The sequence below is a fragment of the Tauraco erythrolophus genome, chromosome 1 (assembly GCF_009769465.1).
Source record: "Tauraco erythrolophus isolate bTauEry1 chromosome 1, bTauEry1.pri, whole genome shotgun sequence".
In the NCBI taxonomy this organism is placed as follows: domain Eukaryota; kingdom Metazoa; phylum Chordata; class Aves; order Musophagiformes; family Musophagidae; genus Tauraco; species Tauraco erythrolophus.
Window position 1 is genome coordinate 75611552 of NC_141465.1, and position 16958 is coordinate 75628509.

The 16958-nt window shown below is 39.8% G+C and overlaps 1 protein-coding gene across 1 annotated transcript in view; it reads right to left on the reverse strand.

Annotated features, from left to right (window-relative positions):
* The window catches only part of PCCA (propionyl-CoA carboxylase subunit alpha), a 321041-nt gene that overhangs the window by 215643 nt on the left and 88440 nt on the right, over nt 1–16958 (reverse strand). Inside the window, exon 7 of the mRNA XM_086611055.1 lies at nt 4240–4371. Within this exon, the coding sequence (XP_086467181.1) occupies nt 4240–4371 (132 nt within the window). The remainder of the gene's footprint in view (nt 1–4239; nt 4372–16958) is intronic.

Consider the following 16958-nt stretch of genomic DNA (forward strand, 5'->3'; position numbering starts at 1 on the left):
CCTTGCTCTTCCTTTGCCAGCTTTTCACCACAGCATCTCCTTACACTCATTACTCATCCTCCACTTTCTTCTCGTCCCTTATTTCTGTTTACTTATTTACAGACAATACAACTTCTGTGCTCTAACTTTAGCATAGCCATTGCTCACGTGGATTAACACCAATTCTTTTCATTAAGACTGTTTAGCACTATCTCCCCCAATCAGGTTTTAGGAAACTAACTGGAGTTACAAATTTTGAAATTAACTACCTCGGAATGCTTTTGTTAGCTCTCTACCCAACAGCACCAGACTCAGGTTCCTTGCATGTGTAGGCTGGGTAACACTTGCCCCAGTTAACTGAGAAACTGAACCAGGGAAGAGAAGAAAATTACTCCTTGTCAAACTGCCCTCTCCATTCTCACTCCACGTCTTTCCACTCTGTTTCATATTTACTACAGCACTTGCCTATATGAGAATAGTTAGTTGAGCCTGTTATGCCAAGCATCTTCCTCTTCTATTCTTCCAGGTCTGTAAGTACACTGTTGAAGGGCTTTCTTCTCTTAAATTTCTAATTTAATTTCTACTCACTGGGAATTTTTCTACATGCAACTTCTCCAAGATGTTATTACAAAAGCTTAGCAACTCCAATTTCTACTATGTGTAAGTGCTAAACAAAATAAATAAGAGGGGGAAAACATTTACCCTTTTTTCATGAAAGGCCTATGTATCTGCAAGCACCATTTAATAAGCACTGGATAAAGACAACTCTTCAAGTAACAAAGATTTTCAGTGCAGTCCTGAGCTGAATAACGAAGCACTAGAAGTTGTTACTCTATGTTCACTTTAACTATTCATCCACAAAGAATACATGTAACTGATCTTTAACTTCTGGCATTGTCAGAGGCATGAATGTAGTTTTATTCCAGCTTTATTAGACTCCACTATAAAGATGAAGCCACCTTTAATCAACTCAAGTATCAAGCACACACTTAACTCCTTCCTAGGACCTTCAAAAATTTCGTTTCTCAAGAAAACGAGCTCTCAAAGATGCTGAAATCTTTGTAACTCTGATCAAAACAGGTCTCCCAGAGAATGGCAGAAATTCTATACAGTCCCCAATTCCTTGTGTGTTGCTCTTCTGATTGTACTTGGTATCACACAGCTTTATCCCTCCTATCTCGGTCTGAATTGGCAAAATAGCACCTCAAGTTTTAATCAAAGATCGGGCATCCTATATGACCTAACTACTCACATATTCATCCGAGTAAGACACATTATCACAGGAAGGAGATCAGAGGACAAACACAGGCACATATTTAGATCCACAGCAAGGATGAGAATGTCAATTATCAGAAGTTTTATTTCTTAGAACTGCTAACCAATGCACTGGTTAACCTTTAATTTTCATCTCCCCTTTCTGATGGAAACTACAACACTGGCAATGTATATGGACTCTCCTTTTCTTATCTGGTGGGTACACTGCAGGGTTTTTTTTAATCTCGTGTTTTTTTTCATTAACACTCACCAGATAATCAGAACTAGTGCAAGGCTGAGGTATGTGAAATCGATATGATATGGACACTTCATGATTAAGCAACTACTGCACAGTTCCTTTCAATAGCTGAGGATTGGAGTTGTCAACTCAGTCCTACATTCCAGTTCATTTGGTATTGAGACTATTGTTGCATATAGCCAACTGCCAAGCAGATACTTACACTCTTTCATTTTTGTATCAGGAACTTCAGATAATTGTCAAGAAACAGTGCAATTAAAGGTCTCAAACAAGCACATGCAGGTAAGTAGCCATATAACCAGTGAAAGTGGGCTATCTTTTCATTAACCGCTATCCTACTTTGCCAGGTTTGTTTCTTTATATTAGCAGATTAACAGACCTTTATGTAAGTTTTAACTTGATACAGCGATATAACCAGCATTTTGAGTGTTCTGCATTAGAAATATTTTTCTGGGGTTTAGATTATTGTCATGGGTTAGGCCGACCCTCCCACACACACAGCCGGTCACTCCCCCTCCCCCATCCCCAGGAATGAGGGAGAGAATTAAAGGATAAACGGGAAACCCATGGGTTGAGATAAGAACAATTTAATACAGATGATTTAATGCACAGTGTAGATGCTCATCGCCCCCTCGTATGCGAAGCCCGTCTCGTCCCGAAGCCACAATCCCGGACGAACGCGAGGCCCCAAAATAGAGAGGGGCAGAGAGACAGAGAGAGTACTCCGAGAGTGAGAGTCCTGGGAGAGAGAGGAAAAAGAGGCAATAGAGCAAAAGCGCAGCAAACACAAAAGAGCAGAAGCGGCGAAAGAGCCAAAGCGCAAAAGCCCTTCTGTCCGGCTGACCCTCACTTTATACTGGGCATGATGCTGCATGATATGGAATACTAATTGGCCAGTTTGGCCCTCAATCTTAAGTTCCACCACAAATCACAAGGGGAATCGTGGCCCCCTTGTCCCAGCTATGCTCCCCCCTTATCCCGCCGTGCTTCTGCACTCCGGCACACTGAAAAATCCTTGGAGTTTCACGTCCAACCACAAACATCAACTTGCTATCAGCATTCTTCTCAGAGCGAGCCTCTGAGTAAAACCAAAACATGGAGCTCTTCTAGCTGCTAAAAAGAAGAGCTAACTGTCCCAGCTAAAACTAGGACAATTATTAATTCAGTTATCTCTTAATTAGACTTTTTCTATAAGTTAATTTCAGAATTCCTAGAAGAATATACAGGATATCAAGGCAGAACAAAGGATCTTACGCACAATAGCTTGGCTGCTGTTAAATTGTATGAGTGCTAAAGGACCATATACACAAGGACTGCTAAAACATGCAACAAAAACCTGAAGGAATGCTGTGTTCAACTTATGACTGCCAGATTTCAGCATTGCCACAAATGCCAGCCTAACACTCATATGGAGCTCTCCAGAAGAGAAACAATTCTTTGCACTTTTTGCTGTTGCAGCACACACCAGGCATTTCCATCACGAGTACTGAAGAACACTTGTTCATTTTGACCTCAGATATTGCATGGTTTTATCATTCTCTCTCACTAGGCAAGTTCTCCAGGCATCCTCATCAGAACAATTTTGTGGAGGCTTAACTATTCACCTTTCTTATTTAGATAAGTTGGGTTTTCTTCCTCATAAGAGTTTAAAGTCCAACTGAGCTGACATGATGCTGAACACCATTGCCCTGGCATATGTTGCTCCTTAAACTACAATCTGGATTCCAGCAACATATTCAGTTGTTCCCAATTATCTTGACATTTCCTATTTCATCATGTAAATAAGATTTATGATAATCAGAGGTCAATATCAATTGTCATAAATAAAACCTGAAAAGCTTTCCTTTCAATTACATTAAAGTGTTGCTGAAACAAACTTTTCACTTCTTCCTGAAACCGAAAGTTTTACTCTTTTTTTAGGGGGTGGGTGGGAGCTGGGATGAGGTAGAGGGAGATCTAACTTGACATGTCAAGCATAAAAAAAAAAATCAACCCAGGAGGTCAACATTTTATAATGCGCTAAAGTTTTAGATGTATACAAATTAAGGTTTTAAAGGAAAAAAGCTATTTACCCACATTAACAGAGACTGTTATATATAAAGACACACAGGAAAGCTTATAAGAGCCCAATACTTCATCTCTATAGCAGAAAATAAACCAAAACCAAGACATACTTTATTTCACCTTACAAAATACAAAGAAACAATCAAAATATTTTTGGAAAACCGTTTCAAATCTTTCCTTCTAAAACCCCAGGAAGGACGCTAGCTGCAGATTCAGACAAAGAGTCACCAACTTCCACTTGCCCCACACCCTCAGTTTTGCAACACATGGAAATCTACACCATTAGCACAGCCTGTAAAGTGGAAGCTTCATACAGTGTAACATACTTCACTGTTAACTTAGGGCTGTCCAGGTCTTGGTCAACAAGAAGTAAAGACCTGAGAAACGTAAAGACATGCAGATAGTCGAATTCGCACCTGATATTTAACACATTTCCCTGCCTTCATGTTAAATTTAAAGCAAAACATTTTTAAAGACGCCCTAGAAGCAGTCTTCAATACATCATTTATTGTGAAATACTTTCTCTTCTTCTCCAAATAAAAACCTCTACTCCATTTTTAATTACATGTTATTGAAAAAGAAGTTGAAATTATAGTAACATTCTGCATCAGACTTTCAATAAGTGTATCTCAATTTAGGCACTGTTCCTACAGTGGGTGGACAATAATTAAATGATTTCTCACCTTGACTACTCCATCAAAGCCAGGGATCGTGTTGACCTTTGCATTCTTGGCTAACAATTTGCTTTCAATCTTGTCTCCCATAGCTTGAATAGCATGTGTATCAGGTCCAATGAAGGTGACACCTTCTGATGCCTGCAAAAACAATGAAGATACAACTTCAGGAGATGAAACTGAAAATCAGCTTTACACAGGTATTGGTTGTATTTTTTTCTCTTTTGAATTGATTAACAAAAAAAATTTAGAATACAGTGATCTGTTTATGTAACAACCTAGCAATAATCAGTGCTTCAGCCAGTTCATTAAAAACATATATGACCTTGTGAAACAATGTATACACACAGATTCAAAGCCCCTATAATTAGCATTACATAAATCAAAGCCAGGCCAAAGAAAGATAGCTGAAAGTGGAAGTACTCCAGCTTGAAAGTTAGAAATATCCCTTGAGAAAACACTAAGGCTAGTTAATTCACCATCAAAATAGCTGCAAGTGATTTACAAAGATATCCTTGCTGAACTGTAATGCAGTTGAAAATTCCATTATATGTTCCTAAAACCAAACCTCGATGAAATAATAAAATGAAAGTACAGTCTTGTTACTCAACATTTTTAACAATCTTGAAAATAAGGTAACAATTGAAATAACATTTCCCCAGTTCTTTCAGGCAACCCTCTCTTCCAATACTACCATGGCAATATGTTAACATAAAATACTTTGATACTTCAACTTTAATACTTCATTATGTAGGTAGAACACCAGGTTGTATTTTCCCCCCCTTCTTGTTTCTCTATGCCAGCAATGGCCTTCAGTGATCAAGTACACAGACATTTCCTCAAACTTCTCCAGGGTCAGTACTGTACAGCTAAAGGCAATTGTATCAGAACTGTTTCACTGAAAGTTACTGATGCATCAGTGAGTACGTGCGTGTTTCAGGCAACTTAGTGTCTTTTGTACCATAGGAAAAAAACATCAAAAGAATAAGCACAGTAGCCTTGCAAAATTTTTTCCAACTGTTTCATTGATTCCCCCCCCCCCGCCAGTTCTAAGACACCTGTAAAATGCTTAAAAACAACTTGTTTCCAGTCTATGGGCAGTTCATTCAATATCAACATTAATGCAATGGCAAACATTCAATTTCTTGTATCATAATTCGTGTCTTAATATTTTGTCTTTCTGACATACTCTTGTGCTGCATATGTCAGGGTTGCCAGATAGTTATACTCACTAACAATAAAAGAATTCACTGAAGCTTTCTGAATTTACATGATGGTAATACATGATCACAGAACTAACACAGGAAAGACTTTTTTTTAATTTGAGGAACACCATCCTATTCAGAATCTCCGAAGAGCCGAGAGCTCCCAACATGCTCGGGAGTAACTGTTTACACTGTCAGCAACTCCCTAGCAGGAAGAGTGAATAGCAGAAGCTTTGCATAGACAACTCCCTATCACCCTAGCTAACAGGGTGCTACAGATAACAGAAAAGACCAGATAAGTACTACAGACACACTAGGAAGCCCAGTGCAAAGACACTCAAACCTAATGCAGAGCAACAGGTTAGCTACGTAGAAGGCTTGCTAGCTTCAACTCCGTGAACCATCTGGGTTTTATTTCAGCCCACTTTTTCTCTACTACAGTAGGCTTACTAGCTCAGCAACTCAGTAATACTGATTTGATGAACAGCTGTCTTACAAGCACAAATTTGGGAAGACTGCAATATGAGAGAGGAAGGGATAGAAGACCAACACAAGGGTGAAAATCTATTAATATTATGGTGCCAAAGAATCTGAACAAGTGAAAAACATTCCTTCACTGAAAAAGTGAAGGAATTCACTTCTTAAAGGAGAAGGGAATCAAGAAGCAAGGAGTTGACATCTGAAGTCATACCAACACAAAGTTTGGAGCTGACCATTTCAGAAACAATAGCAGATTACAACACGAAAACCGATATTCCATTCCCTCTTAAGAGAGCTTTAAATAGGTGCCTGCATACACCTGGATGTAGGGCAGAGTTCCCTTTTTGTCAGACCATATTCCAATCTCAAAAGGCTTTGTTGAAAAGCTTCACTTACATACTTGGCAACTAGAGTTTACTCAGTCTCTCTTGTATCACTCCTAACCTGGAAATACTTTGTTTCTACAGTTTCTGGCATAATATGGACTTTTACATACTAATCAATGCCACTTCCAACTTGACCATGTATTGCTGCTTCTCCCCACTCTTCTCAAAGTCTGCCATTAAAAACATAGGCTCTCCAGAAGTCATCAAGGCAGTGGTTCCAAAAATTTCACTTTCCAGTGAAAGGCACATAGCGGACATTTTGCTTGACTTACTATTTCTTCTCACTGCCTTATGGCACAGACTTTCAAAGTGCCTAATTTAATCCCTGCTCCTGTCCAAGCAGGTAGTTGAATAAGAAGACAACAGCAGCATTCAGGAGAGATTCATGAACCACCTGAGAAGGAACACTTCAGGCCATGTCAAGAAATGAATCTGTTACAGTCAGTATATTTGTTACGTGAATCTTGTAGAGCTGTAATATTCCACATGGATACAACCAACATAAGTACTAGATTACGTGCAGCAGATTCACATTACTGTAATGCAAATATCACCAGGTACAATCTATATCTCTGTCCTTTTTTAAAATGCATGTTTTTAATGTCTAGAATTTACTAACTGCACTTGTGTACACATGCACCTCGGTTTTAACTGCTTTGAACCTTTGTACCCTACACAGAACTGCTCTTTAAATTGTGAATAAGCGGCAGCTCAGTGCTGCCAGCTAGTCCCCTGTGTGGTTAGCCATCGTATCCAATCATTTCAGATTTTGTTGATGGAAAATAAAATTGTTTAACTCAATATGATATCACAAGATACCTGAAACCACATAACTTTGCATGCTGCAAAATCCTTAAATCGAAAATAAGTTAATAAACTAAGGGGGATCAACTGGTTTCCAGCCAATACGTCAACCCATCTTTCTTACATACAGAAAGGTGTGTATTCTGACATGACTTGCAACGAAATTTAGCTAAGCTCACAAAAAAACCCCACACTTTGTCAGCTTAAGGCACTACTAGACAAACTCTAGCAAGTCTTCCTACAATACTTTAAGACCTCATCACTCGAAGATGTTTGCTCAAGCCCTCTGCCAAAGCTTGTCAGCTCACCACGAGAACAGTGCCCCAGATTCTTCATTGCCGATACTCACACATAATGTACTAAATGACCCGTTCAAAACTAGTGCCAGATATAGAAAATACCAAAAATAGACCATAAGAAAGTGTGGCATTAACATCTTCAGCTCCCAGAAAGATTTATCAGCACTCATCCATTAGCATCCTTAGTTTATGAAATACATGGAAGTAGTGAAACTGTGCAAGAAAAACTTCTAGTGCCTGATGAGTCTGCCCACACATACAGAGATCTGCCAGTGTAGGAGCAAGCACTAGAACCTCTGCTGTACCTACACAAGTTTACACACTGCATATCAAACAAGTTTTTCCAAAAGTTCTGTTACTCCTCCACACGTTCAGTGTACTCCAGCCTTGAGGACTAATTATCTGGCCACAAGGAACATATCAAATTTTGCCATAAACATGCACCAGCATTTTCTTTACAGAGATACCTGTGATACTTATGTATCACTGCTCTACTTTGCATAGTCAAAGGTACAAACAATAAAGAATATTTAATAAAAGAACAATTTCAGAATACATTCCATGCCAAGAAAGTTAGCTCTTTCTTTGACTAAGAAGTAGATATTGAAGAGTTTTCCCCAACACCTCTCTATTTTTGAGAGCAACAATAGTTGGTTTAATTGTAGCACCTTAAGAATCACAAGCAGTCCGTTCTCTCTTCCCTTTTTTTCCCCCCTTAAGCCAGACAAAAGCCTTATTCTACCCTCAGGGAACACAAGACCCCAAATACAGCAAAAATTAAATAATGTCAAAATAGGACAAGCAAAGGCAAGATTTGGAAATTCCATTTGGGAAGTCTGTGGTTGAGCTGTATGTGACTTTCACAGTCTGTCAACCATGTCTGACTGCTCTGAGCACAGAGTGGGACAAATGGGCCTATGCTAGCATAGATTGCCATCCTCTCGATGTTTGGAAAGGACTCGCCCATCTGACAAACTCTTACGGATCTGAGGTAACTGAAGAGACTGATCCTAGAAGAGGAGATTCCTTTGCATTGCCTCCTGGAAATTATAAATGCAAATGTTCACAATCACTGTATTATACAGTCAGTAGTGGATTCAGTCTCAGTGACAGCATAAGCAGAACTAAGGACAAAAAGCATGAAGGAGGGAAAACTGCATAATAAACTTTCATACTCACTAGTTCCCTTGGCAGTATATACTCTTCTGTGGGCTTATGAATATGTGACAAACCAGCCAACTCACTGCCAGGCCCCTGAGCCCTGCAGGAAAGGACTGAACAGTTCCAACCCAGCTTCAGACAAAACAAGTGATATTAAAACTTTTCCTCTGTCTTTTACCACATTAGTTATGGTCAGTGAAACACATTTTTCAGTGTTCTCATTCGAGCCAAGATATTTGAATCTACATATAACACCAACTTAACATGAGCAGCTTCAACCAACAAGCAGGTACACCATGTACAAAAACACAGCTATCAAAAATCTCATGTGTTCTCTTTCAGGATCATTTGGTGAGGGGATTCTTCCACTCGCACCATGCTGATGTGGCAAAACACACTCCAAGTGCCCAGCTGTTTCCAGGTGCAAAAGCCTCTATAGTTATCTTACCACACAGAAACAATGCAATAATGTGGGCTTTGTGCTTGTTCATTCCCTGGTATCTGAAATCACCAGCTGTAGGAAAATGTTTCCCACCTCTGATGAAGAAACTACTGGGAGGACAGAAATCTCAGAAGCAACTGTAGCTGCTCTACCTTATTGAAAATAAACTTTCCTAAAAACAGCTCTAAACAGAGCTGGTTTTAAACAAGCTCATGAAATTTATGGAAGCCAAATGATCTGTTGCATATAACCATCGGATCATCTGTTCTCAAACTCAGACTTACATATGATGTTTTCAAGATTACCCAAACTCAAGGTTTACTTATTGGTAGACAGTAACAGGAATTCACTCAGGAGGAAAGGGCTTAACCCCAGCACCACTGGCTGGGTAGGCTCAGAGTCTGCACTCTGTCTGGAGTGATGAGAGAAGTAACTGAGCCAACCTAGTTGCTCTTCCCCCATTCTCTCTGCTTCCTCTCCTGCACATCCCTTCCCACAGTCCTATCTATGATGTGAGGACAATCTGGCTGCAACATCTGTCACCCCATTGATCACCAGGGTTGATTCAGCTGATCTGGCTGGCTAGATGGGTGTGCTCTTCCTCCCTCACCACTCCATGTGCGTCCCTCCCAAAGCTGAGCGCTCGCTCGAAGAGGACCACCTTCCCCGATAGAGACGGTACCATTCATCAGTCAAGGGTATACAGTAGCTGCGGTCCCCTGCTAGAATCTCCAAACAAGCTCAAGGTCCATTTGTAGAACGTAGGGTAGTCAAGCTTCCAAGACTGTAGTCTGTTTTTTCTGGCCAGAGAGATTGTGGAGTCTCCTTCTCTGGAGATGTTCAAAACCCACCTGGACACGTTCTTGTGTGATCTGATCTAGGTGGTCCTGCTCCAGCAGGGGGACTGGACTAGAAGATCCTTTGAGATCCCTTGCAATCCATAACATTCTGTGATTCTGCGATCTATCCCCTTTCTCCAGGGCAGGCTCTGGCACTCCACAGTTGACCTCGTTGACCAATATGGCAGTCAAAGGCCTAACTTTTTTTTTGTGAGAAGTGTTTTCTATTGCTTTCCTGAGTGTAAAATCAGCTAAACAGAGAAGCTTAATGGGTATCGGAGGAAGGACCACATAAGCTGCTGGATCATGCAACCAGGAACAAGAACCTTCTTTTGAGAAGGCACATCCTCAACTTTCAGGTGTGCAAGGGAGAGACTGCATGCTGCCATACTGGCCTGATTTTGTGTTCAAGTCTGCATTTCTACTTTAAGGTTTATTTTAAAATAAAGCATGTTGTTGTTTCTCTGAGGAGTGCTGTTTTAATCACAGAATGGCTGAAGTTTGAAGCATCAAAGCTAGTGGTTGAACCAGCTGACACGGGCTGTCAAGCAGCAGAACAGCTTAGGTGCAGAAGAGAAGCAGAAGCAAGATTCTGTTGCAGTGAAAAAACAGCAAGATCAGCAAGTGTGGTAATCTCACACATACTCAAGAATTTATTGGCAAATGAGATTATGAAGGAAGATCCACAGATGAGAACTCCAGTAGAAACTGTTATCATAGGTCTAGTTTTCAAAGGGGTTTTGTCCCCACCCTCAAGTTTTCTTCACAGGAAGATCTGGAAAATGTTTCCATGAAATACTCGCATGCAGCTGATGAATTCTTCCACTGTTGTACTGGGGAACAAATGCCTTAATTTTTCTGCCCTCTTGACACACAGCCAGTCAAGGAGGCAGAAGTAGTCTGGTAATCACAAACTGTATCAGAGTTAGAATCTCCCACAAACACATGTCCCATCTACAGCAGGGACTCAGCTCATCAGAAGAAAATAGACTTGTACATGCATCTGCCTGCAGCCACATACAAAGCAGAGCACATAAGCAGCACAGCTCAAGGATGACTGTAATAGCTAGCTGGGCTCAAAAGCCTTTAAGTTACACAGGCTAAATGCAGGGTTGAGAAGCAGAGCTAGCAGCAAAAGGAACAGAGGTTTAAACAACCTAGAAAGTAACCAAGCAGAACAGAAAAATCCAGTTGAAGTGGCCCAGATGACCACCATCCAAAGACAGACAAGATTCAGGAGTCCCACCAGAAAAATAGACAAGCACACTGACATCTGTTGAAAGAGGTAGGGGCGTAACAAATCACCTCACACAACACAGGAACTGTCCATTCAATACTCGGAAGGAATCACAGAATGGTTTAGGTTGGAAGGGACCTCAAAGAACATTTAGTTCCAACCCTCCTGCCACAGGCAGGGACACATTCTGCTAGACCAGGACTGCTCAACACCTCATCCAACCTGGCCTTGAACACTTCCAGGGATGGGGCATTCACAACTTCTCTGGGCAATCTGTTCCAGAGTTTCACCACCCTCATTGTAAGAAATTTCGTCCTTAGATCTAATCTAAGCCTACCCTCTTTCAGTTTAAAGCCATTGCCCCTTGTCCTATCATTACATGCCCTCGTAAAAAAAAAATCCCTCTCCAGCTTTCCCGTAGGCTCTCTTCAGGCACTGCAAGGCTGCTGTAAGATCACCTGGGAGCCTTCTCTTTTCCAGGCTGAAGAGCCCCAACTCTCTCAGCCTGTCTTCACAGGACAGGAATAAATGCAGGGCTGAATCCTCCCAAGAAATATACTATAAAAATGTATTAAAGAAGCATCCACTCAATCTAGGAAATACTGGACTGGTAAAATGCTCTACAACAGAACACCATGGAGGTGAAAGAATGCCCCAAAGCTTTCTGCTAGATGCACAGAAACAACCTATCAGCCCGAACAAATGGACCATGTTGCTGCTATCCTAAAAGCTCAGAATAAAACAACATACAGGAGTGGTCAGTGATCTGTCCAGGCATCAACCTGTACATTTAGTATTAACATATAGTGAATTTCATTGTATGTAGACTCATTTTAAGTTGGAAAAGGCCTGAAACAGTAACATGTTTAGATATTGTCATGGATCACCAAAAGTAGTAACTCTCCAATAGTTCAGCGAACAACAGTTTCTCCAATCTTGTTTAGAACAAAAAAAGCAGAACTCTTGAGGCCAAAAGATCTTCAGATTCGCACACATTTATATACACACACAGGGAGAAAGACAACATTTACAGGTAGAGTAGCATCCTTCATTAGAACAAAATGAGCCATGCTGAAGAAAAGCAAACTACAGCCTTCTATACAAGATTACAACAGAACAGCATAGCACCTCTTTAAGTAAATACAGTATGTGATATAAGCATCCGCTTGGATAAATATGCTAGAGGGGGGAAAGGTTGTAGCATCTACTTTTACCTGACTACACCTGCCTTTAGCCACTGCATCTCTTTCTGGAGGGTCTGGCTTTTGTTTTGTATGAGGGTTTGGGAAGGAGATGGAGTATTACAGCCATATAAGCAGCAGGCAGGTAGACAGTGATAGCAACTAGTCTGGGAAGTAAAAAGTTATTCGGTGACTGGGGAAAGTGACAGAACCCGATGCAACTTGCTAGAGTAAGGAGGTGGTGGTGAAGAACTGTGCTGCCCAGCCTGTCAGACCTCATAGGTTATTCCAAGTTCTACTTTGAAATAAAAGCTTAGCATTACTTGGCTCCAAAACACACGGCATTTTAGAAGCCAGACCCACCATGCAAGCTGTTTTCACCACCTGTGATGCTATACTGTGCCATTTTAAATATCTGTACTCACTGTCTCAAACAGGAGTACATACTGTAAGAGAAAGTGATACATTGGAAGTGTTTCTTTAGAAAGAGAAGAGCTAGCAGAATGAAAAAGCCTTACCTGAAATTGAACACAGCTGCAAGAAGTTTGTCTCACTTAAAACTGAAATTACAGAACACTATAGCATTTTCACAACCACTACCTTAAGAAAGAAAAATGATGATTGTTGGGCAGCAATACTAAAAATCTGAAAACCAAAATATACTAATTTACTTGGAACTAAGCCAACACAGATGCCAGCTTCCATGTCTAACCTCTGGCATGGGGAGGGAGATGTGTTAACAAATTCCCTTTAAGCCATTATTCTAAGAAATATATCTGATTTGTTTAATCCTGGTGTGAATTTGTTCACACTGGTCTCCAAAGTATAGTTTTAAAAATGCAGAGATATGAAAATACATTAATCAGTTACTAGAAAATTTTGTACTGTATTTAAGTTCCACCAGTACGACCAGACAAGCTTCTAAAGGACCAAATGAAAACAGGCCTTATCCAAGCCCCAAATTCACCTTCTCTAAAGCAGGCTAGGAATAGAATGCAGAAACAGTATATATAGTGTATATTACATATAGAGAGGTATATTTATGTGTTTCAAAATGTAGTATACGTATACTCAAATATTTGGGGGTGGAAAGAGAGAAATCAACCTGTTAGACTACCCTAAAACTCAGCTTAAACAACAGCTACAGCTGCTGAATCAGTATAAGCATAATCTAAGGCAACTTAACTCCACTGCCTCCAAAAAGTGTGCACCTCTCAGAAAAGGTGCGTGACCTCCTGCGTAAACACCAGGGAGGAACCAGAATAAATCTAGACGGTCAGCATCACCTTAAGTACAAAGGCTGCATAGAAAATATCTTTTAAATAAACTTTAAAGTCATCTCCTCTTTAATTCCACAGAAGTAGTAAGTTTACAAAGTCAAAAGTCTAAGAATCGGACTAATCTGTAGACACCTTAAGATACAAGTTGTGAACTCATACTATCATAGAGTATATGTACAAAGGGTCAATGTGCTTGCACTGATTTAATTCTGTATTTTAAAACTCAAGAAAGTTTCAATAACCACACATTTCATAGCATATATTATACTCCTAAGTAGAAAAAAGTAGTAATCATCTTCCAGGTCATATCTTTACAAGTGAAAAGAAGCACAGAAGCAGCTTTCTCCAAGGACTCAAAGCTACAAGGCACTGTAAGAAAAACAAAAAGTACCTCTGAGGCTCTATACTTACAACTTTTCACTTTGGATCCGATCATCAAGCTGAAGTTTTACTTTATAAATTGACTTTAAGACAGTTTAACGCTTTAGATGGCCTACGTATTATTGTACGTCTTTGCCCAGACCCAAATGCAACAGAGAGTTATCAGAAGCGTTTCTCAAATACAAACTACAAAACTCGAGCATACAGTAGTTTGTATGACATGCCACTGTCAATGACGAACTGCTTTGTCACCTATAGAGCATTCTCCACACACGCATCACCCAACGCACAGGAACTTAGCCCTCCTGTGTCACAAAAAGTTCGAGCACTCGACTATTTCAGTAGTAACGAATACCCAGAAAATTTAGAGAGAAACAAAGGAAACTTAAGAATTTTCCCTGGATGGTTTCCATATTGCTTTTCTTCACTTCACGGCATTGAAACCACCCTTGATTTTTACATGATAAAAGAAATCTGTGGAACTAATCCTAGAAACCTCTTTCTGTTTCCTTGCTTAACACCTCCAGGCGACAGAAGAGACAAAATGCTTCATTTGCATCCTTAAACATTAGAAACTGCGAATGAGCCTTTTCAGCTGCAAATGTTATTGCATCTACATTTCCAGAAGAGAAAGAAGGTTAAACAGCCTACTCAGGTTTATGTTAACTCATCTCTTTTTAGCACCGAGAGCAGCACAAAGAGCAGAGAATGTGGAAGCTTAACAGCCCAACCTCTTTCTTCATTACGTTCAATTAGATCCTGGAAATGGATATAGCTGCTGATTACACGAAGATAAAGAGAGGAAATCAGGAATGCACAAAGGAAATGGCAAACACTAACAGTGTAATCTTAGTCTTCCCAGTCATCTAGCCTCATGAAGATCATTTCATTTTTTCGTGCAACACAAAAAAGTTCTATCGCTTGCACGACCACACAAGATTTTTGCCTGCTGTAAAAGCAGCATTTGTTCAATCATTAATACAAGCTCTTAGTGTGTAATGCGCCAGTGTTGGACAAAACCATCCTGCACATGTTAGGAAGGTAAGAAAGATTCCTTGCTTGATATGCTACATAGGATTCCATCTTATCAACTAAAGAATAAATCTGAGCCACAGCCAAATAGCTAAACAGCACTATTAAGCTACTTTATTTCAGAATACAATTAAGTACAATTTATTCTTCAAGAGTACTAGATTTCCTAACTGGCAACTTTTTTTTTAAATTAAGATGCAATCTACATGGTATTTTTAATTTGTTTGACATGAAAAAAGCACTTGAAATTACTGTACTGAATTTAGTAGAGAAAGTTAGCAGCATTTAATTTTCTAGGCCATTTGGCTTTCAGCCTGGAAGAAAAGTCTTCAGCTTGGCAGAGAACGCTCAATGAGATGTTTAACACCAAATATACATTACTTCAAATGAAAACCAGGCACTCATGAAGAGAAAGCAGGACAGAATGATGAGAGGGAGAAACAGGGGAGCATCCTTCTAGTCAAACCAATACCTCACATCACCAAGGACCCAAGTTTATGACATATACAAGATTTTCTCTATCAAACCACCAAACTGAAAGTTCAGTAGGGAAGACAAATGGTGTAACAAGCAGTTTAAAAACCTGAATGTTATGGCAGATTAAGAAAATGCACAGGCAATATTCTTTATACAGCCATACTGTTTCTCCTGTCCTACAGATGCATATGAAGCTTTGCAAACAAATACAGAACACAAGCATACAACCTGATTAGTAAGTGCACTTTGCAATGCCTTAGCTTTGCAAAGGGGCAGATAGGCATGAGAATACATTCAGAAGTCAATAAGTAATGAAAAAATAGCATTGGGTTATTGAGATGTTACACTGAGCTTGCAGTCAAAGGATACTAATTGTACGCCTGCAAAAACAAGCCATAATAAATCAGAATCTGAAGAGAAAAAACAAATGTTGAAAAAAATCTGGTATTTTTCTAGACATTCTACAACGCTTCAAATTTAGGTGATCATCATTATATTTATACTGTGTATTGAGGGGGGAAAAAATAAAACTGAAGATGACTGTCCAAGCTCACATTACTCTGAATTTACTGGTGACTTACACATTAGGAACCCTATTACTGATAACCAGGAAGGTAAGTGACCCTAGAATCATCTTTCTAGTAACTACTCTGCATATTGAAAAACAGAGTCGAGTAAAGCACACAACTACACTGAAAAGTGTCATTTCTCAAACAGTGTAAGAGGCAAAGACACTGAATAAACACCATTCTTCATAAAAATAAGAGTCTACTGCCCTGATCAAATTCTAATACAGATAACTCCATTCTACCCACCTACAGTTCCCTTTTCTCAGCTGGTTGATGTAGTTTAGGATCCTCTCTGTCCTCACATGAAGACTAATAAGTTACTTCCCGTCAAACAGCTGCCATCACTAACATAAGGCACAGTGGTATTTCTTTGGTAGACATAGCTATCTTCAAATATATTTGATAAAGACTGTTCTGAAGGCCTTCAGAGAGTGAATAAAGATGCCAGGAATTACACTACATGATGCGGAGCAGACCAGTGAGCTCACTTTAGAAAACTGGAAGCGTCTGCAACTCATTAGTAAACTGGAGTTATTTTCCCCACAAGAAGAGCGCCATTAAAACAGCACTAGATTTAATTTCTGACATTCATAAAACAACATCATATGGTAAATAGGCATATTTATTCAAAAATAAATATCAATCTGCCAATCACATTAATAAACATTAGTTAAGAGCTAAACAAGCAGTAAATCAATCATACCAACAACAAAAAAAGTGCTTGTGCACACATTTGTTTGCTTGAGCTGGTTTGTGGGTTAGTTTCCCCTCCTCCCAACCAGGCTTAATTCACTGTCTTCCACCAAAGCCAACATATACTGACCCTGCAGTTACTAAAAACCACACAAGTAAAGGAAGGATAGAACTGAGGCAGCAGTTAAGATTAAAGCCACTATAAAGCTCCAAGGACTGGATGCTGCCACAGAGCAGTGACCCAAAAAGACAGTACCCCCAC